This window comes from Sus scrofa, chromosome 10, assembly GCF_054392235.1.
Source record: "Sus scrofa isolate SSC_HxYL_T2T_F1_AM1 chromosome 10, Sscrofa_HxYL_maternal_Yorkshire_Landrace_v2.0, whole genome shotgun sequence".
Classification (NCBI taxonomy): Eukaryota; Metazoa; Chordata; class Mammalia; order Artiodactyla; family Suidae; genus Sus; species Sus scrofa.
The window spans coordinates 76,225,559-76,248,799 of NC_139392.1; the positions used below are offsets into that span (position 1 = coordinate 76,225,559).

A 23,241-nucleotide genomic window follows, 5' to 3' on the forward strand; every position below is an offset into this window, starting at 1 on the left:
TGGTATAATTAAGACAGAAACAGATTTCTGGTCCGTATAAGGGAGAACTTTTGACTGCAGTTTATTAAATATTCTACAGGAGTTCCCGTCGTGGCTCAGTGGTTAACGAATCCGACTAGGAGCCATGAGGTTGCGGGTTCAATCCCTGGCCTTGCTCAATGGGTTAAGGATCTGGCGCTGCTGTGAGCTGTGGTGTAGGTCGCAGACGTGGCTCGGATCCCACATTGCTGTGGCTCTGCCGTAGGCCAGCAGCTACAGCTCTGATTAGACCCCTAGCCTGGGAGTCTCCATATGCTGTGGGTGCAGCCACAGAAAAGACAAAAAAAAAAAAAAAAAAGATAAATATTCTACAATGCATAGTACATACTCAGTAATGACTAGCTGAGTGAAAACTAAAACACAAACAAAAATACAGATTATCAATCCTTGCGTTTTCATAAGCCTCTTTAGAAACACACAGATGTTTGTGGTTGGAAAACCAGATGAAGCAGTTACGAACAAGGATGACTGGTTCCTCTACTCTCTTTGCAACCTTTTTACATTTTCTGAGTGAAGTTGGACCCCTCTCTTCCATTTAAAACCTGGAATCATCCCTTACCTTATATTTTCAAGGTGAAATCATGATAAAGATTATGAAAAAAAGTTCATGGACAGATTTAGAAATGGCTGAATCATAACTTCTGGTCAATTGTCTGGAGGTATGGCACTTGCACTAAGTATCTGCCAAATTAAAAGTGAATTTCAAATGTATAAACATTTTATCTATATGGTTATCTGACTCACCAAGTGTAATGAAAAATCCCTGATTGTGATGAGAATTAGTGATGCAGATAAATGAAGAGCTAAGGAACAGACTGAATAGATGATGGGTGAGATGGTGGGAAATGCTGAAGGCACTGTTGCAAAAGGCAGGGGGACAGACGGATGGGTTCATGGATGATGCAACATCCAAAAAAGCACAGCTATTGATAAGTGAAACAAACGTGACCCTGAGATCACTGCTGTTGTGGTCTGGGTGCATGAGTTTGAAAAAGAATTTTCCAGATTCATAGGAGGTTGAAAAGAAAGAAGAGTTTATTGAGATAAGAGACACTGCTATCGCAGTGGGACAATTTCCTGACAATTAGGGAGAGCCAATTCTGAGTGTGGGGTCATGTCTATTTTTATAGCCCAGGGAGAGGAGAAGTCTTAAGATACACCTGCTGACCTGCTGATTGGCTGGGGAAAGAGGTGTTTTATGATATACTTGCTGGTAGGTTAGGGGCATATAATCCTGTATATGGGCAGGAAGAGGACTAGGGGCACATACCTTTCCCAGCAGCGGGTAGGAAGGAGTAAGACAGGTTTCTCAAGGTGGGGAGGAGCATTACATTGAGACTAGTAGGGCAATGATAAATGTCTAATAATTCTTGTTTTGGCCAGAGGCTTTGAGCTCTACCTCCTTGAAGAATCCTTGAAGTCCCACAATTACTGGAGCAATAATGAGCTCACTGAATATTCGAAGCCACTATAAATGCTTGTTTTGAAGAAAATAATGGAAATCTCTGGGACTAATTCCATAGATGAGGAGGAGATTCAGAAGCACATTTCAAAGTTACAGTAGCATGTGATCTCTTAGATTCTTTTAAAACACTGTTGTGACTCACTTGCTGATGAAGTCATTGAACTCTGCTGACCATAGCTCAGGCTGCCTCAGTTTGGGGGGTGGATTCCTGGAAAAACAAGATACAAGGTTGGATTATGTGTACTGGTTAGTTAGGATAAAATTAAGAGGCAGAGCCAGAGAGACTAATGCATCACTGCATTCAGATTCTTCCAGGTATAATCAAGCATTATCATCATTTTCCAAGTCAAAGACAGATAATTAATCATTCTTTATATGGAATGACAGGTTCCTTGTTTCTCTGAAAGCACTTAATACATGACCCATTTTTCTCTAACTGGTAATTTTTTTCTTTGAAAGAATCTTTGTGCTTTGAACTGAGAGCCCTAGAGGAAAACATAAATACTTAGCTGAAGAGAAACAATGGCTCCTGTAAGTAATAGTAAAGATTTTTTACTTTGAGTCCTACAGAAGCCTGTGAGGACCATTCAGGATATATATATACGGAGGTGACCTGGAAGGAGAACTGTTCAGAATATGGAGGAAACTGCAATAGAGAGGGGCCTTCAGAGCAGAATGCATTTATGACTTGTTCTGCTGTTTCTGCATAGATGGTCAGAAACAAGGTTACAAAAGTAAGGAACTGGAAAATATGATCAGCAATAAAGCTTCAAATGCCACTTAGAAGATTCTGTTATTAATTCCTTTCATTTTCAGCTAAACGAATCTTTTCTTTTTTTGGTATGTTCATGAGTACAAAGGAACATCATTTAAAAATGAGGCTGATCTGACTGTAATCAAGCCACACTGATCAACCATGATCGGTGAATTTTCTGAGTATTGCTTTATGTGAATTCTAACAGTTCTCTGTTTTCATTAGTGTCATGGAAATACTCTGTCTTCAGCTCTGCGTTACTCTTAAATAGCTTATAATGAAATTAATGTACAGTCTGTACAGGGTCATTAAAGAAAAGTACAGCTACTCATCTACCCTATATCACTCCTAAAGCTACTTTTACAATCCTTAGGGCTATTTGGAGACTGTTGATTTGCACATTAAAAGAAGCAATTCTTTCCTCCAACAAGCTTGCTTTGCTGTCTGTTCTGAAAATTTCCCTTCCAAGAGACCTGTTGGCTTGCTTGGAGTATAACAAGGTTTTGATGATTTTAGAACATTCAGAACTAGGTAGCTTTTCATATCCCTATTTCTTTCTTTCTTTGGGCTGCACCCATGGCATATGTAAGTTCCCAGGCTAGGGTTTGAATCAGGGCTGCACCTGCTGGACTATACCACAGCAACACCCAGATCCGAGCTGTGTCCGGGATCTACACCACAGCTCACAGCAACACTGGATCCTTAACCCACTGAGCGAGGCTAGGGATTGAACCTGCATCCTCATGCATACTAGTCAGGTTCATTACCACTGAGCCATAATAGGAACCCCTCAGATGCCCCCTTTTTTCCTACTTATTTCTATAGTCAGTATTCTTAGAGATATCCTGATAGAAGTAAGAATAACCAAGATGATGCAGTATCCACAGGTACCTTGCTCATAGATACCATATATATCAGCAGTAGCATCCGTCTCCATGTGGCATCATCACCAAGGATTACAACACTAAGCTAACTACGGTCATTTAAATCCTCATTTAAATGGTTCAGAAAGAATAGTGCTGCATCTTACATACTGAATGACAACAGAAGTTAGGATACACAGATTTGTTTGTTTCCCTCAAATGTAATTAAATTTCTTGGACTTGGTATAGAGCAGGTTTTCTGCCTTTTTTTTTTTTTTTTTTTAGTAATCTTATTTCCTCACTTACCAATAAGCAGTATATTTTACAAACAGTAAGACCCGAGAGAGACACTGAAATTGTTACATATAAGATGATATATGCATCTCTAATGTACTGTAATTCAGAACAAATAGATAGGATAGAAAACTCCAAATAAAGTTAAAAACAAATTCAAGGAGTTCCTACTGTGGTGCAATGGGATCAGGGGTGGCATCTGCATTAAACCTGGGATGCAGGTTTGACCCTGGCCTGGCACAGTGGGTTAAAGATCCCCGGCATTGCTAAAGCGACGGCATAGGTCACAACTGTGGCTCAGATCTGATCCCTGGCCTGGAACTCCACATGCCCGTAGGGCAGCCAAAAAATAAAAAAAACAAAAAACAAAAAACCAAATTCAAATGCTTTGGTGCTATACTAATTTAACCACATGACAAAATTCCAAATAGATCTATTTGGAAATGAGTATGTCATACTGGCGTTGTTTCTTTAGGACTAGAACCACCCCCTGCCAGGGCTTTGTACATGTGATTCAATGTTCTATAGGCATTGGGACCACAAAATTTATTTAATGGAAATGTGGTAAAAAACTGTAACATACCTTACCTTTCTGCCCTTGACCCCTGTCACCACAGGCCCTCGGTGTGTTTCATTAAAATTAAGGTACTGGGCAAAACCCTTAAAGTCTTCAAAAGACAACAGATTTATAATAAAAATAGGCAGTCTTTTTAGGTATGATATATTTCTGAAATATCTAGGAACTAACTAAAACATATATAAAAAAGTGTTTTATTAGTGATAAGAAAAGCAGGGGAAAGTCTGTCAATATACACATTGAAGGGGAGGGGGTCTGAGTAGGAAAATGCTTTTCCGGCTCCGAAGAGATTTTTCTTCTAAGTTTAGCATTTTATATTAATATATTCAGAACACTAACATATTCTATTTATTTATTTATTTATTTTTAATGGCAGCCCCAAGGCATATGAACGTTCCCGGGCCAGGGAATGAATTCAAGCTGCAGCTGTGGCAACAATGGGTCCTTTAAGCTACTGAGCTGGGCTGGGGATTGAACGATTGCCTCTGCAGTGACCCAAGCCTCTGTAGTGGGATTCGTAATCCACTTGGCCACAGCAGGAACTCAGAACACTGACATGTTTTAAATTATTATTATTTTATCAATACATTTTATTTATTTGTTTGTTTATTTGCTTTTTAGGGCCGCACCCGTGGCAAATGGAGGCCTACACCAGAGCCACAGCAACATGGGAACTGAGCAGCATCTGCGACCTATACCACAGCTCACGGCAACACCAGATCCCCAACCCACTGAGCAAGGCCAGGGATCGAACCCGCAACCTCATGGTTCCTAGTCAGATTTGTTTCTTCTGTGCCACGATGGGAACTCCATATTATTTTACCATTAAATTTTATTTATAACTTTCTTAAAACTATTATTTTAAAGTTCTAAGCAAAGGGAAGTCTTAGCAAATAGTAAAAAATTACCAGATTGATAAAGTGAAATGGGACACATCTCTGGGGCACTGACTGTGGGCCAGGAGCCTCAGTGATAAATTTGGGAGGGGATAGAGTGGAAGGGAGACCAATTCGCAAGAAATACAAGGGATAGAGGAACGAGCACCATAAGGATACACTCAACAAAACCTAGGTTGTCAAAAACTCCACAGAGCAAATGACCCAGTTTTTTTTTTTTTCAATAACAGTTTGCAAGGGAAATAAAAAAGAGGAAGGGAAAAGCAATAGATAAAGGAAAATAAAGAGACATTCAGCCAAAAGAAAAAGTTGGGGAAAAATCAATAAGAAATTTTTAATATATAATATATATTAAACATTATATGTATACATATTTTTTTCACCTTTTAGATAAATGCCTGCGTTGTTTTTTTGCCTCCTTCTATCCACCCCCAAAAAAGAGTGGCAGGAGCTGCTGTTTTCTGGGATCAAATCCTTGCCAAAGAAAAAAGACGTATGAGTATCAAGAGAAAGCTCTTTTACTTAGACCAGGGAAATGAGACTATAGGTCAAAGAGGGTCTCAGAAGAAGCATGATGATATTCCAGGCCACTCTGCTCCCAACCTGCTGAAATATATCTGGGTATTTCTGTAAGGAGCATGACCAGCATTCGGTGGCTGCAGGAAGAAAGGTGGACTGTAGGTACCCCAGGGTGGGAGCCTTCTGACCTGGGTATTTTGAAGAGTGCTCTCATGGGATGCAGGTCGGCGAGTGGAGGATCTCCATCTCCTAGCTCAATAGCTGTGATCCCCAGGGACCACGTATCACATCTGGCATCATAAGTGGTATCTAACTGCTGTTCACATGCAATCACCTAGTAGAAAATGCGGGAAAAAAATGAAGTTTGTGACTTTAACAAAGCACACAGCAAAATGCTTAGAACAATGTGTAAGTGTTCAAACAGGTTTGAGAACTCTGAGCAAAGGTAGTAACGCAGGGGAGTAAAAGCTCAAAGTATAATTAGTAGTGGCAGTTTTATTCTGAGAAGAGAATATCTTAGCAGGATTACAAATATAAGGGAAGAAGCCTATGAAAAAAATATTTTTGAAAATGCAAAACAGAAATGGGAATGAAACAGTGTCCCTAATGGGAAAGGATGGGATCAAACAGAGCTAACACTTGTGCAATGATAGTCACTTGATAAACATTTGAGAGGTTTTTGGAATCATTCATCTTGGCAAATATAAAGAACATGTCTTTAACAAATAAAAAGCAAAGGAGGCAAAGAAAAACAAGCTTAAGAGCAGTCTAATTAAATGGCCTTGATCTTTTCTGACAACTAGAAGGCAGGAATGAGACAAGCTTGGAGAAATACAGAAAAATAAGAGAAAAATACACTGGATAAAAAAACATTGATAAGACTTTATCAGCAGCTTATCTGAGAGCACACTAAATAGTAAAGCTACAATCAGGTTTTTCTTTTTTTTTCTTTTTTTTTTTTTTTTTGTCTTTTTAGCTATTTCTTGGGCCGCTCCCATGGCATATGGAGGTTCCCAGGCTAGGGGTCGAATCGTAGCTGTAGCCTCCGGCCTACACCAGAGCCACAGCAACGCGGGATCCGAGGCATGTCTGCAACCTACACCACAGCTCACAGCAACGCCGGATTGTTAACCCACTGAGCAAGGGCAGGGATCGAACCCACAACCTCATGGTTCCTAGTTGGATTTGTTAACCACTGTGCCACGACGGAAACTCCAAACAATCAGGTTTTGAAAAATTATGAGAGACAAGAAAAAAAAGTTGGAATCTTTTTTGCAATATTATTAAATAGTCGAATTATATAGAAGAATTATTACAAAGTCACTATACAATTTATTTCTAAATATGTACTATAAATACAGATGGACTGCAAATAATAAAAAAATCAGTAATAACAAAAAGAAAATTCAACTTTACATTTTAAAACTATTTTTTACTTTAAAGAAATTTTATATTTTGTGAATGCCAACTCACAAGACAAATAAAAAATAATTTGGGGATGATGGCAGGTTAGAGTTTTAACTACAGCACCACGAAATGATATGCAAAGTGAAAGAAACTTAAGGTTCTATCAGGAACATTATTTCATCTTTCACTTAACATCTGGCTTATTAACATATTAAAAAAAATCCCTGTGTTGGCACAGCGAAGACTAGTTAGTAACATCTACACACATGCCATCCAGGAAGGGTGACACCTTCATAGGCAGATCTTCATTCACATCTGACACTAACAGCAATAACAGAAGGCAGTTTAAGTAGAAACATATGGGTATGATTAAAAATAAAAGGAAGGCAATAACAAACACAACATGTAGGACAAGATTACAATAGGGAAAGGGTCAGAAGATGGGACAGAGGAAAAGCATAGAGGCAAATGGATGCTAGTGGTGACACCCTGGTTCTGGGTTGGGTGGTGAGTTCATGGGCAAATAAACAAGAAGGTCATGAACCAATACAATTCTAAGTCCCGGAAGGCCAATAATCAACACATAAATAAATAAATTATGTGTGTACATATATATGGACAGAGAGAAAAGAAACAGAATATAGTTTCCCAATTTAGAGTCCGTATGCTGGTGATGTCAATGTCATCTTACACAGCATTCTCAACTCTTCCTACCAAAGTGTTTTTATTGTCACAGAAGAGTGAACTGCTGAAATCAGAGCACAGCCTAAAACACTGGGAGCAACACAAGAGTCCCAACTTTTATGTCAACAATTCATGGAACGAATATTCATAGAAGTTTTATTCATGACAGCCAAAAGGTGAAGACAACCCAAATGTGTAATGTCCAGTGATGGGTAAATAAAATGTGGTGTATGTACACACACACACACACACACACACACACACACACACACACACACACACACAGTGGAATATTATTCAACCATTAAAAGGAGTGAAGTAGGAGTTCCTATTGTTAAGGATCCAACATAGTATCCACGAGGATGCTGGTTCAATCCTTGGCCTCGGAGTTCCCATTGTGGCTCAGTGGTTAATGAATCCGACTAGGAACCATGAGGTTGTGGGTTCGATCCCTGGTCTTGCTCAGTGGGTTAAGGATCCGATGTTGCCATGAAATGCAGTGTAGGTTGCAGACGCAGCTCAGATCCTGTGATGCTGTGGCTCTGGCACAGGCCGGTAGCTACAGCTCTGATTCAACCCCTGGCCTGGGAACCTCCATATGCCATGGGAGCAGCCCAAGAAATGGCAAAAAGACAAAAAGACAAAAAAAAAAAAAAATTCTTTGGCCTCACTCAGTGGGTTAAGGATCTGGCATTGCCACAAGCTGTGGTATAGGTTGAAGATGTGGCTCAGATCTGGTGTTGCTGTGGCTATGATATAGGCCTGCAGCTCTGATTCTACTCCTGGCCTGGGAACTTTCATATGCCACAGGTGCAGTCATAAAAAAATTTTAAAAAAGGATTGAGCATTGACATATGTTACTACATGGATGGGCATTAAGAGAAAGAAGCTGGACAGGACTCAAAGGCCACATACTGTGTGATTCCATTTATACAAAATGTCCAGAACAGGCAAACAGACAGAAAGAAAGCAGATTAGCGGTTGCCTAGTGTAACAGAATTTGAGAGCTGGAGCGTGACTGTTAATGAGTATGGGGTTTCCTTCAGGGAGAGTAAAAATGTTCTGAAATCAGATCGTGATGATGGTTGTACAACCCTTCAAAGATACACTAAAAAATCATTAAACTTTATGTTAAACGAGTAAATTATACAGTATGTGAATTCCCTCTCAAAAAAACTGTTAAAATATATTCATATGAACTTTCCATTTTATTGTATAATATAACTTTATCTACCTGAGTATGAAAATAGTATTTTCCACACCACATTTGTTTGTTTTTTTCCCCTTCGTAAAATTCCTATTTCAGGATAACTCATTATTTTACAGCTTCATACCTGTGCTCCAGGAAAATCATAACCTCATAGCTGGGGTGAACCATGCCCCAATTTGCCCTTGACATTCCCGGTTTATGCTTGCTTTCCTAGAGTCATTATAAATAGTCATTTTCCAAAGTGTCCTGGCTTACACAGTAAGTTACATGGTCAACTACCATAGTCACTGCTTCCTCCACCCCCTTTGAGAAGGATGGCTTTATATAAGCAACAAATGCTACCTCTGATCTACAACTGAATTGAAAAAAAAGTCAAATCAAGAATTTTGCTTTTCAATTGATAATTGCCTTGAACAAGCTTGCCTGTGACATCTTAAAACACTAAAATAATTCTATGCCATTAATTATCAAGACTATTACATTTGTTTACCTTATTTTCTAATTCTTAGAAATTTAACACATAGCTGGTATATATGTGATACCTTCATTAACTAGATAGCTGGTTATTCAAAATATATTCTTCAACAATTCTGGATAAGTGGAATTTATTAAAATAGTGCCAACTATTCACAAGTTGGAAAATGCTTATTACAGAGCCATGAATACAACATACACAAAATCTTGAACACATATTTACATGAAAAAGTTTGAAAAGATGCAGTGACCCTTTCTCTTTTATATAATATCTGTTGGTTTGCTGAGCAGGAAAGCACTTTCAAACACTGTTTGTGCTACTGTAGGCTTATTAATAACAAATAATGACTTCTCAGTAAAATAACTGTCAATTTTAGTTATTAACTCATTTACTACTTTGGTAATTAAATTTAGATATATCATAACAGTTCCTTTCATGCATAGATTAATTCTAAGATCTACTAATCAAAATTGCTTTTACTAGTGAACTTGAAATATGTAAATAAATAAAATAAAATAGCTTTGCCACTAAAATTAACATATAAGCTAACTATTAACTGCAATCATGTAGTTATTATATATCATAGCATTTATTACACTAATTATTAACATATGTGACTAAGATGCAAAGTTTGCTTTTTGTGTATTTTTTCCTTTTTAGGGACACACCCTCAGCATATAGAAGTTCCTGGGCTAAGGTGAGAAACAAAGCTGCAGCTGCTGGCCTATGCCACAGCCATAACAACATGGGATCTGAGCCGCATCTGTGCCACAGCTCATAGCAATGCTGGATCCCCGACCCACTGAGTGAAGCCAGGGATCAAACCTACATCCTCAAGGATACTAGTCAGATTGGTTTCCTCTGCGCCACAATGGGAGCTCCCCACAATGTTTGGTATTATAGCTAAATTTTATTAATTTCTCATTTTTAAGATTTTTTCATAAGCTTTTGAAACACTAGTAATATATCAGAACAAACTGAAGAAACACTCATTTGAGAATCTCTATTCAATTTTGTTTTTGCTTATATGACTGTACTCTCTACCTTTTATTCTAAGATGTTCTCCCTGTTCAAAAGTTTTTGAATCCATTGGAATTGTTTAAAGTTTCTTAATGTAACTTTTCCTTCCTCCATATTTTACATTACCTTTAAATTTTAGCTTTTTTTTCTAAGTAGTAATTGGATTAGTATCAAAATAGAAACAGTACACCAGGACTTAACGCTCAAACAAATTTAATTCTAAGATTTTGCAATATTAATGTAATATTTGAATTCCTTCTCCTCTCTTCACTCCCTAGAAAGTTATAGGTAAATAGCAGAGCTTTTCCCAAAGGTTGCAGAGAGAGCTTTCAAACATAAGTGTTCTTTACTGATACACATAATTAAAAGGATTAAAGGCATTAACAGTGACTGTGGAGAAAAGATGTGACTCTAGAAAACATTTTTCCTCAACTATTCCAGCAGTTTCTCAACACATTTCCAAAGATGACAGTGAAAAGAATCTTAAGTGAACATGGCCCTAAGCAGAGCGACTCAATATGAGAACTTATTAAATACATAGGTTAACAGACCAGAATCTGATCTTAAACAAAGCTGGGAGTTTTTATTATTTCTATCCAAGTTAAAAACAGAATCTAAATATCAAAAACAAAAATATAGTTTAAGCAATTAAAAGTATATTTAATGAAAAACTAAGGTATATCACAGAGAACTACATTCAATATCTTATAATAACCTATAATGAAAAAAATATACATATGAATCACTTTGAGGTACACCAGAAACTAACACAACATTGTAAATCAACTATACATCAATTTAAAAAAAGATCTAAAAAACGATAATACAGGTACTATATTTATTGAAAAAAAAAGTGTATAAGTGGACCTGCAGCTCAAACCTGTGTTGTTCAACGGTAGCTTCTCTTCACCTCATCTGACTCAGTCATTTAATCCTTCATTTATTCATATACTCATTCACAGCCCATTTGTTATCTCTCATGTCCCTTCTCACACATGCAAGTATCTCACAGAACAACAACACAACCGGAGTTCCTGTCGTGGCTCAGTGGAAATGAATCTGACTAGGAACCATGAGGTTGTGGGTTCAACCCCTGGCCTCACTCAGTGGGTTAAGGATCTGGCGTTGCCATGAGCTGTGGTGTAGGTCGCAGACGTCGGCTTGGATCTGGCGTTGCTGTGGCTGTGATGTAGGCCGGCAGCTATAGCTCTTATTAGATCCCTAGCCTGGGAACCTCCACAAGCTGTGGGTGCAGCCCTCAAAAAAAAAAAAAAAAAAAAAAAAAAAAAAAAAAAAAAAAAAGAGAGAGAGAGACAAAAGACAAAAAAAGAAAAAAAAGAAAAACAACACAACTGACCTCTTTTTCTAGTACATTCCAAAACACATATGGAGATAGAATACACATGAAAAGGAAACTCAGAAAGGATCAAATATTATATTTGTCTCCCTCAAAACTCTATCTGACCTCAGGAGCCATCCAAAACGGTGTTCCTACGGATGTATTCCGACGGTGCCAAGTGCTGGTGAGCTGTGCAGACACACCTGGAAGGAAGAGATGAAGCTTACTTCTGGCATTCATCACTCAGGTACGGAGATTCCAATTGCTTACAAACTCATAAAATTCTGTTCCCTTACAGCTGCCAATGGACTTGAATTTCATCTTAAAGTATCCTAGCTCAGGATGTCTGCATAGCCAAGAGACCCAGGGATCCTCCTATCTTCTATTTCTCAATAACCTATCCAGGCCTAAAGTCCCATTTCAAGTTTAGTCTCCCCCATCCTCACTTAATCTGCTCCTGATTATACTAACCTCTATATCTTTGGACCATCTAGGTTTTAAATGATTTGTCTGCATTGCATATTCTGGCATGTAGTTGTGATTTGAATGGCAGGCTACCTCTGCTTCCTCTTCCCTCTGCCTACCAGTGGATTTGAAAGTGTTTTATGTGGTGGTGTGCACACAGCAGGGGACTTGTGAAGGTGAACAAAATTAATTTCCCATCTATCGACTGGGGGCAAATCACACCTGATCAGAAGTTTTCATTGAACTGCATCTATTTAAAAATACCAACACCATCAAGAGACTCAGTTCTTTTCTTTAGAGAGAGGACAAACAGAAGGATTATAATGAAGAGGTATAACCAGTCATGTCATCCCATGATTTTCACCTAGTTGGACATGATCATAACTGACTCTTAAGAAAAATCGGGAGTACAGTCTCTCTCCTCACTTTTCACACCTTTGCTCCTCTGGCTGCACAGTGCTGCTCCCCCTGACCTGCTCTGGACTTGATGGATCATCCCCAAAACACAGACTTTAACTTCCGGACATCTTGCTTTGAAAAGTTCCTCCTGGGTGTCACATTTGTTTTAGGCTCTGGCCATTTTTCCTAGAATCCGTGTAGAACAAAGGCACTAATTGAGGTTTAAAACTGGATATATTTGATTCCTCCAAGATGATAGTTGACCTTTGTCATGAAATTCAAAGGCCATATTCAGCCAAAGGGGCCTTTCACCAGTAGAAACATACTTAAGCAGAGGGCTGGTGGTATGTTTTAGTTCCACATTAATTTAGGCCCTCAAGAACCTCCCCCACCAATGTATTAATCTTGTCCCAATGGAATCTTCATATATGGCCTTCAAATTTTGCTTTTAAAAAAGTTTATTATGGAGTTCCTGTCATGGTTCAGTGGTTAACGAATCCGACTAGGAATGATGAGGTTGTGGGTTCGATCCCTGGCCTTGCTCAGTGGGTTAAGGATCCATCGTTGCTGTGAGCTGTGGTGTAGGTGGCAGATGAAGCTCAGATCCCACGTTGCTGTGGCTCTGGCGTAGGCGGGCGGCTACAGCTCCGATTCGACCCCTAGCCTGGAAATCTCCATATGTTGTGGGAGCAGCCCAAGAAATGGCAAAAAGACAAAAAAAAAAAAAAAAAAAAAAAAAAGTTTATTATTTGACAGAAAAAATATCCTTACTAAATCATTTTTTGATTAAAAGGACAATATCTAATCTGATTAAAGTTTCTCCCTTGAATATTTTCTAACAGATGATCTGAAGAAAAGGAATAAACACTTACTATGCATTTCTCCAAAATCCATCCTCTACCTCTATCTCTACACCAGGTATTTTACCTTTCAGAAAAATTAATGTAAACCTTTTTCTATTAATTTAAAGGCAGGAATGATTAAGCTTGGATTTTATGCTAGTATCAGAGCACAGTAATTTTTTACTTAAATAGGAGAAATAAATGGATTTTAAAAGAAATTAAAAAGTTATTATTAGTATACTAAAATTTATTCTCAGGATATCTATTTATGAAAAAATTAAAAAATATATTTGACCCTCAATGAACATTTTTCTTCCAATTTCATAAAGGTAGTTTTTTTTTTTTTTTTTTTTGTCTTTTTGGCATTTCTTGGGCTGCTCCCGCGGCATATGGAGGTTCCCAGGTTAGGGGTCTAATCGGAGCTGTAGCCACCAGCCTATGCCAGAGCCACAGCAACGCGGGATCCGATCCGAGCCTCGCCTGCAACCTACACCACAGCTCACGGCAACGCCGGATCGTTAACCCACTGAGCAAGGGCAGGGATCGAACCCGCAACCTCATGGTTCCTAGTCGGATTCGTTAACCACTGTGCCACGACGGGAACTCCTCATAAAGGTAGTTTTAAGAATTCAAATGTCATTTAAGAGAAATGTAAAGGTGGAGTTCCCTGGTGGCCATCAGTTAAAGATTTGGTGTTGTCACTGCTGTGGCACAGGTTTGATCCCTTCTCGGAAAACTTCCACATGCTGCAGGCACCATCAAAAAAAAAAAAAGGGAAGTGCAAAAGAGGCAGGAAAAAACCACAAGTGAGTAAAACATCCAAAGTTTTGCTCCTGGCAGGAAAATGACATTTTAGACTAATCATGAGATACTTTTTTTAACTATGAGATACTTTTTTTCCTCTTTCTAGAGATAAAGAAAAGATGATGTCACTAGAATTGGCATTTTTCAGTAAACAGGTCCTAGTGTCTGAATTTATAGATCTGGATGGCAGAAAAGGACTGTCCCTCCACACTACACAAGCAAATATACAGGGAAAGATGCTGAGAAAAGTTTCTTAGGGTGTAGCCTGTGACCCAAGATAGACCATTTAGACTACTTAGAAACGTGAAGTGCAGACACTCAGGGAGGGAGGTGACTAGAGTGAGTCACCACTGTCAGGGCTGATTAGTCCAGGTGATGCTGCCCTAGCAGTCCAGGGATGCCACAGCTCTTTTCTTAAGAGGCCCGACTGCCCTTGACTTTGTAGGCCTCTCAGTATTATTTTCAGTATCATTGCCAAAGTTGGTCAAAATTTAGTTTCTACTGCCTACAATAAAGGAACCCTGACTAATACAAGAAAATGATGATTTTCACATAAAGGAGCAAATTAACAAGGGTAATGGTCAATAATGAGTTTACAAAGCCTCAGTCATTAGGTTTTATATTAATATGATATTATATTACACTTCTCTAAATTAATGTGAATTAAGAATTTTCTTTCTTTCTTTTTTTTTTTCATTTGTCTTTTTTAGGGCCGCACCCACAGCATATGGAGGTTCCCAGGCTAGGGGCTGAATCAGAGCTGCAGCTGCCGGCCTACACCACAGCCACAGCAACGCCAGATCCTTAACCCACTGAGCGAGGCCAGGGATCAAATCCGCAACCTCATGGATTAGTTTCCGCTGCGCCACGATGGGTACTCCTGAATCAAGAATTTTCTAAGGCAAATGTTTGGCATCCAAACTCTTGCATTACACATCCCAAAGAATAAGAAACTTCTAAGCAAGCATGCTGGATCTAGATATAGACTATTTTCTGTATATTCCTGGTATAATAATATATACATTATGAAACATATAAAAAGGTAATTTTAAAGAATATTAAAATAACTATTATGTATATTTCATAATTAGTTATTGATAATTCTGTACCACAATGATAAATAGTATAATGAATTACAATGCTAGCAGAATTTCATATACGTAGTGTCTTCTGGAATCTGGCAGAAAAACTGTTTACACCTGGTTCCTGTAAGTGGTAGGGAAACGAAAAAAATCAGCTCAGAATGTGAAGATGGAAAAAGTCTCAAGATAAGTGAGAAAGGAAAAATGTAAGTAGGTAAAATAAGAAACCCTTGAGTGTGAGAATACTGGAGGATGATCATGTTAAAAATAGGACACACACCTAACGATGAAAGGGTGACAAAAGGTCTTCACCGAATCATGTTTGTTGAATGCTTCCGCAATGACCATTAAATCTCAAGATCATTTTACCAACACAACCAACTCTTTCAGAGGTAGGAGGCAACTTAACGGTCATAACATTTAATGTGGTCATTTTCAGGTTAGTAAATTTCAGCTGGATAGAAAAATGAGTTTCCTGAGGACAAGTGGCATTTTTACTTAATATAAAGTCTCAGAAGAAAATTAGCTAAGAAGGTAGAAAAATGCAAAATTCTATTAAAATGACTGACAAAAATTACTCTAAAAGGCAACAGGAATCCCAATTATGAGTTCAGAAGCCCTAGGCATTAAAGAAGATTAGGAAAACCATCTTGTCCAGAGAGGAACTAATGGAATAAGTCACCAGAGTAAACAGTTACATAAGCATCTCAAAGGAGAAGATGCCAAAGGTGGAAAATTCCAGGCACAAAGTTGGGATAGAGAAAGGATACTGAAAGAAATAAGAGGTCAACAAGAGCTCAGGGTTGAACAGACAACAGGCTAGAAGAGAGAGCAAAAATCCTTTCAAAGTCACAGGAACATTAAGGGATTATGTTAATTCTTCAGCACTCTGCTTTGATTACACTACTGGGAAAATATCAACTCCTTCCAATAAGGCTTCCTGGGCTGTTTGATGGCTGCCCAGCAACTCTGTCCCCTATGGAATAAGTCCTTTTTCCAGGGAGATAAATGTGCAGACTTTATACTTGTGGTCAAGAGGACTAAGGGTCTTAGGGAGTCAGAAGAAACATCAGATATGTGGTTTCCAAGGTGGTTCAAATAGATCAGATGACTTCAGGGAACCTGACTTGCTATAAACACAGGACAAAGCGCTTGACATCTCAAGAGGGCAAAGGGAAGAGCATGGGTTTTTTGATGTTCTTAAAAGCAAAATACTGTAGGCATTAGAAGTAAAATCATAAAACTATAGAATTTTTCAATAATCAGGAAGCTATAAAATTTATTATATCACCTAATATCCTCATTCTGTGGGTGAGATTAAGTCAGTATAATGACTGATTTTCTGTGTCAATAAGACTGGGCCATCGTGCCAAGATATTGGGTCGAATGTTCTTCTGGATATTTCTGGGAAGGTGGTTTGGGGGTGAGAATTAACATTTGAATTAACATTTAAATCAGTGGACCTTGAACTGTGTGAGGACACTGAGGAAAGCCAGCAGTCTGACCCAGAAGAACTGGAACCAGAACCTGACCATGCTGGCAGCCTGATCTTGGACTTGCAGCCTCCAGAACTATGAGAAAAAAATTCCTATGGTTTATTAAAAAAAAAAAAAAATCAGTGGCCTTTGGGTTAAACAGATTATCCTCCATAATGTTAGTGGGCTCCATCCAATGAGTAGGAACACATTAACAGAACAAAGACTGACCTCCGCTGGACAAGTTCTGCCAGCAGATGGCCTCTGAACCCAACCTGCAGCTCTTCCAAGGGTCTCCAGCCTGCCAACCCACAGTCAGACTTTGGAGTCACTAAGCCTCCATAGTCACATGAGCCATTTTCCTAAAATAAATTCCTCTCTCTATATATACATGCACATCCTGTTTCTTCTATGTCTCTGGAGAAATTGAATACAGATTTTAGTACTGGGCACAGTTCTAGAGGCGCAGAATCTGAAAGATGAGTTTTCTGAATTGGTTCTGGGGTTTCTAAAATTGACTCTGAAATTTGATTTGGTTAAAAGACATTAATGGCTTTATTTCCAGGAGTAAAGAGAGGACTAATAGCTCATGGCATGGTGTGGCAACAGCAATACACAAAACATCACCATTGATCATTTGTAATTAAACACTTACAAGAGGCACAGTTCAGGGTGACTATGTATAAGATATCTTTGAACAGTTTTGTCAAACGAACGAGTATACTGAGATTGGAAGGTTGCTTCTGATATTGTTGGACAAAGTGAGGAAAGAAAAGGATGAGCTCAGGGATTCAAATTACCAGCTCAAGGTGCTGTAGGAATGACCTGAAAGCTTCTGTGTCTGCCCTGAAAGATCCCCTTTCTCTCTTGCAGCTACAGTGCTGAAACTGCTGAAAACCAAACCCAGAATATCATCCTGCAAGTGGTTGAATTACAATGCGAAATGAATTTTCAATCTCACAGGGTGTCTGCCATTAAACTGAGGGCATTGATTGGGAAGGAATGGATCCCCAAAACTGGAATGTGGATACATGGGAAAATCCTGTGGAAGCTGGAGGCTTTGAACCCCTAAATTCTGGTGAATCTTCTCTACCAGTGGAAGTAGCCTCTTTAAACCCATCTGAAGAGATTAACCTTGCATTTGCCCAAGGAAACTGTAAGGACCTCCTCTGATGCAGCTGTCTTACAAGACATGGATAACTTTCAGGACCCACCTAACCACCTTTCTTTGCTTTGAAACCTGTATCAGACTCACATCCCAGCAGAACCCTAAAGGTGAGGTACAAAGGTACAAAGGACTACTTGAATTTTCAAATTTAAACAGATGGAAATTCATAGGATATGTGTGGGAATGGATAATAAGGGTGTGGGATGATCGCTGAAGGAGTATAAACCCGAAAAAGGCTAGTTACTGATTTGAGCCTACTAAGCAGACACTTTACTTCTGACATTGCATCTAACAGTTTGTCTGGTTGACTGGCTCAGACATGGATCAAAAAGTGGCCTCCCATTATCATGATCCATCATAAGTGACTAGACATAGTTCTCAGTGCTACACAGCAGGATCTCATTGCTAATCTATTCCAAAGGCAATAGTTTGCATCCATTAACCCCAAGCTCCATAACCACTCCACTCCCTCCCCATCCCCCTTGGCAACCACAAGTCTATTCTCCAAGTCCATAATCTTCTTTTCTGTGGAAAGGTTCACTTGTGCCATATACTAGATTCCAGATAGAAGTGATATCATATGGTATTTGCCTTTCTCTTTCTGACTTACCTCACTCAGGATGAGAGTCTCTAGTTCTACCCATGTTGCTGTAAATGGCATTGTCATTCTTTTTTATGGCTGAGTAGTATTCCATTATGTATATATAACACATCTTCCTAATCCAATCATCTGTCAGTGGACATCTGGGTTGATTCCATGTTTTGGCTATTGTGAATAGAGCAGCAATGAACATGTAGGTGCATGTATCTCTTTTAAGGAGAGTTTTGTCTGGATAGATGCCCAAGAGTGGAATTGTTGGGTCACATGGTAGTTCTATATTTAGTATTCTAGGTACCTCCATACTGTTTTCCACAGTGGTTGTACCAGCTTACATTTCCACCAACAGTGCAGGAGGGTTCCCTTTTCTCCACACCCCTGCCAGCAGTTGTTATTTGTGGACTTACTGATGATGGCCATTCTGACTGGTGTGAGGTGGTATCTCATGGTAGTTCTGATTTGCATTTCTCTAATAATCAGGGATGGTGAGCATTTTTTTCATGTGCTTATTGACCATCTGTATATCTTCCTTGGAGAATGATCTATTCAGGTCTTTTGCCCATTTTTCAATTGGGTCGTTGGCTTTTTTGCTGTTGAGTTGTGTAAGTTGTTTATATATTCTAGAGATTAAGCCCTTGTCAGTTGCATCATTTGAAACTATTTTCTCCCATTCTGCAAGCTGTCTTTTTGTTTTCTTTTTGGTTTCCTTTGCTGTGCAAAAGCTTGTCAGTTTGATTAGGTCCCATTGGTTTGGTTTTGCTCTTATTTCTGTTGCTTTGGGAGACTGACCTGAGAAAATATTCATAGGGTTGATGTCAGAGAATGTTTTGCCTATGTTCTCTTCCAGGAGTTTGATGGTGTCTTGTGTTATATTTAAGTCTTTCAGCCACTTTGAGTTGACGTTCATGCATGGTGTGAGGGTGTGCTCTAGTTTCATTAATTTGCATGCAGCTGTCCAGGTTTCCCAGCAGTACTTGCTAAAAAGACCGTCTTTTTCCCATTTTATGTTTTTGCCTCCTTTGTCAAAGATTAGTTGACCATAGGTGTCAGGGTTTATTTCTGGGTTCTCTACTCTGTTCCATTGGTCTGTATGTCTGTTTTGGCACCAGTACCACACTCTTTTGATGACTGTGGCTTTGTGATATTGCCTGAAGTCTGGGAGAGAGATGCCTCCTGCTTGGTTTTTGTTCCTCAGGATTGCTCTGGCAATTCTGGGTCTTTTGTGGTTCCATATAAATTTTTGGATTGTTTGTTGTAGTTCTGTGAAAAATGTCATGGGTAATTTAATGGGGATTGCATTGAATCTGTAGATTGCTTTGGGTAGTATGGCCATTTTTACAATACTAATTTTTCCAACCCAGGAGCATGGAATATCTTTCCATTTCTTTATACATTCTTTAATTTCCTTGATTAATGTTTTATAGTTCTCAGCACATAAGTCCTTTACCTCCTTGGTCAGGTGTATTCCCAGGTATTTGATTTTTGAGGTGTCATTTTAAAAGGTATTGTGCTTTTGTATTCCTTTTCTAATATTTCATTGTTAGTATTCAGAAATGTGACTGATTTCTGAATGTTAATCTTATATCCAGCTACTTTGCTCAATTTGTTGATCAGTTTGAGTAGTTTTTGTGTTGAGTCCTTAGGGTTTTCTATGTATAGTATCATGTCATCTGCATACAGTGACAGTTTTATCTCTTCTCTTCCTATTTGGATGCCTTTTATTTCTTTTATTTGTCTAATTGCTGCAGCTAGACTTCCAGTACTATGTTGAATAGCAGTGGTGAGAGTGGGCATCCCTGTCTTGTTCCAGGTTTTAGCAGGAAGGCTTTCACCTTTTCTCCATTGAGTATTATATTTGCTGTGGGTTTGTCATAAACGGCTTTGATCATGTTAAGGTATGTTCTTACCACTTTGGTAAGAGTTTTATCATGAATGGATGTTGGACTTTGTGTATACATGTATGTGTAACTGGGTTACCATGCTGTACAGTAGAAAAAAAAAACTGTATTGGGGAAATAACATTAAAAAAATTTTTTTTAAGTGGCCTCAAGTAAATAAACTGGAAATGCCAGAACTGCACTGGTTTACTCTTGAGGAAGGTATGTAAAGGCTTAGGAAGACTATAATGATAAGAGAGTTCTTGTCATTTAAGACTGACTCACCCAACACAGAAGGACAGAGGACCTACCTTCAGGACAACTGTAAGAAGTAAGTTTTTGAGGGCAGCCCTCATGCTTTAAGAGCTCTGTTATCATTCCTCTCTGCAGGCTAGAACCTATAAGGGCAACTGCTGTCCCTGAGTTGGAAAACCTAAATGCAGTGGGAATAAAGCATCACAGCCGCAGGGGCCCAGGGGCAGCAGAGTCAAAGCAGTAACCGGAACAGTCTGAGTTACAAAGACCTTTGGTGTTGCCCAGTTGATCTTGGTATTCCTGAAAAAGAAAGACTGGAAGCCTACATTTCTTACTTGATCTGTATGAGCAAAAGAGTTCTAAGTTGGGTGAACAAAAGTCTAACCTGAATCAAAAAACAGACTGTCATGGCCACCTCAATCAATTCTGAGACTTGAGCTAGTTTATAGACCTGGAACTGCCTGAACAAAGGGGAAGCTGGCCCCCTGAGGAAGGTCTCGAACTCACTGCCAACAATTTATACTGTTAATCTTTCTCACAGCATTCCCCAAAGGGGCTCATAGCCCTTAACCAGGGGGAAAGGGTGCACTGGGAAAAGGAAATAATCAGGCTTTCCTGGGATTACTGGACACTAAATCTGAACTGACACTAATTCCAGTAGACCTCAAATGTCACTGTGTTCCACCAGAGTAGGGACTTATCAGAGGTCAAATGAGCAATGGAGCTGTAGCTCAGGTCCATCTCAGAGTGGGCTCAGGCTTTCATTTTCCCATTGTTAATTTAGGAGATTGAAATAAATCAATGATCCTTTATTACTCTTGGGTCACAACTACTTAGTGAGTTTCATGAAAGCTTTATACTTTCTCATCAGGAAATTCACAGTCAGAGAACAATTTGCATCTAAAGAATAGCAAGAATCTTCTGACATTTCTGGACTCAATATACCAGAGGACATTCAAGGTTGTCTCCAGCCTTAACATTCAGTGCATCTATAAGGCAACACAGGGAGCTGATTTTATGCAACCATCACTCCTGTCAATCCTAATGCGATCTCCCTTGAAAACCTGTCACCTCTCCAATCCACCTGGCACTAGATCTTTCCCTTCTTTAATACTCAGCCCATACTTTGTAATGGGGACAGTGTAGATCAAGAGGACACTGTTTGCTGGGCTCTCTTTGATTTAAATATATGAACTGTGCACTTGTGCTGGCCATCTGTGTCATCTGATTCTGCATGAGTTTGTACGTGTGTATACATGTATAGCACTGGATCTTGGTTATGGAAAGTTAAGTATAAATGAAACTCATCATTTATGGTACACTGCTTTTTCGTCTTATTTTTTTTTTTTTTCCCCCATGGACGTCTCCCATTGTCCTGCCTCCTGCCCCAGCATAAAATTCCTCTACTTGTTTGAAGCTCTTCAGGAACTAAAACTTTAGGTCAGCAAACTAAGATTACTTAGTGCTAATCTGAAACATTTTGTTTACAATAAGAAAAAAACTGAGACGGTGAAGAGGTGATCCTTAAAAAAATAGAATGAAAGTCCTCTTTGGTTCTTCTAAAGCAATCACATTCTGGAAAGGCAGAATTGGTTACTTTTATTAAAATTTCTAAGTTCCACTGAGGTAATTACTTTTTGTGTTAGGTAAATCTCTAGATATAAAGTTTTCTTTGATCTGTTGCTAACAAAAACTCTTTTAAAATGTCTGAAATCCATTCTGAACTTCATAATAGATTTTTGATGCACTTTATGTAATTTATTTTTAAAATTAGAGTTGATTTACAATGTTCCTTCAATTTCTGCTGTATGCCAAAGTGACACAGTCATACAGATATATACACATTCTTTTTTTCATACCCTCTTCCATCATATTCTAACCCAAGAGACTGGACACAGACTATGTAATTTAACTTCAACAATTAAAAACTAAAATTCTGAATATCTCTTAGAATACAGGGCAGTGCCCACCAACAAGAAAAAAATGCTCTCTAGGATATTTAGAAATTTATTTTGTTTCTCCCTTTCCATACCCCTCCTTTTTTAAAAAAAATCTTTATTTACAGTTACTTGCAGAAGGGGAAGGCCCAAGTGACTTGCTTATACCATATCAGCCCATTCCCTGATCACGGTTGAGTGGATCAAAGGAATATCTGATTCAGCCTGCCCAACTGAACACTTTCTCCCCCTCCAGATTCCTTTGGATTTAGGGTGTTAAAAGTGTGGATCAGTTAGCTGTTGGCACTAGACTCATAGGGTCATACAGACTGGGAAGGTTGAGGCTGCTATTTTTGAGAAGTCTTGTTGGGCAACATAGAAGCTCCAGAAGCTGGGATTTCGTGTCATGGCTCAGCAGTAGTGAACCCGACTAGTATACATGAGGACACAGGTTCAATCCCTGGGCTCACTCAATGCATTAAGGACCTGGTGTTGCCATGAGCTGCTGTGTTAGGTCTCAGATGTGGCTTGGATCTGGGGGTGCTGTGGTTGTGGCCAACAGCTGTAGCTCTGATTAGACCCCTAGCGTATGAACTTTCATATGCCACTGGCATGACCTTAAAAAAAAGACCAAAAAAAAAAAAAAAAAAAGAAAAAGAAAACATAAACTGCAGAGGCTGGTCTATAGACACTCAAAGAGAAGCAGAGAGGAGATATTTGGTGTCTCCAGCGAGAGAGGAGGAGGCACCAAGCAGTTCTGGTTCTTGCCTTCCATTCTTCTGTCCCTTCCATCCTCC

At 38.9% G+C, this 23,241-nt stretch overlaps 1 protein-coding gene across 17 annotated transcripts in view; it reads right to left on the reverse strand.

Annotated features, from left to right (window-relative positions):
* MYO3A (myosin IIIA) overlaps positions 1–23,241 on the reverse strand; it is a 226,361-nt gene that overhangs the window by 153,156 nt on the left and 49,964 nt on the right. For 16 of the 17 annotated variants that reach the window (XR_014818003.1, XR_014818005.1, XR_014818002.1 and 13 more), the window contains exons 7-9: positions 11,669–11,745; positions 5,596–5,741; positions 1,647–1,712 (exon numbers count right to left, since the gene is read on the reverse strand). Coding sequence is in view for 11 of the 17 variants with exons in the window: in XM_084980323.1 (XP_084836449.1) it covers positions 1,647–1,712; positions 5,596–5,741; positions 11,669–11,745 (289 nt within the window). In the remaining 6 variants the exon portion in view is untranslated. Of the gene's footprint in view, positions 1–1,646; positions 1,713–5,595; positions 5,742–11,668; positions 11,746–23,241 lie in introns of those variants that run through there. The other variant, XM_084980330.1, reaches the window with a different exon arrangement.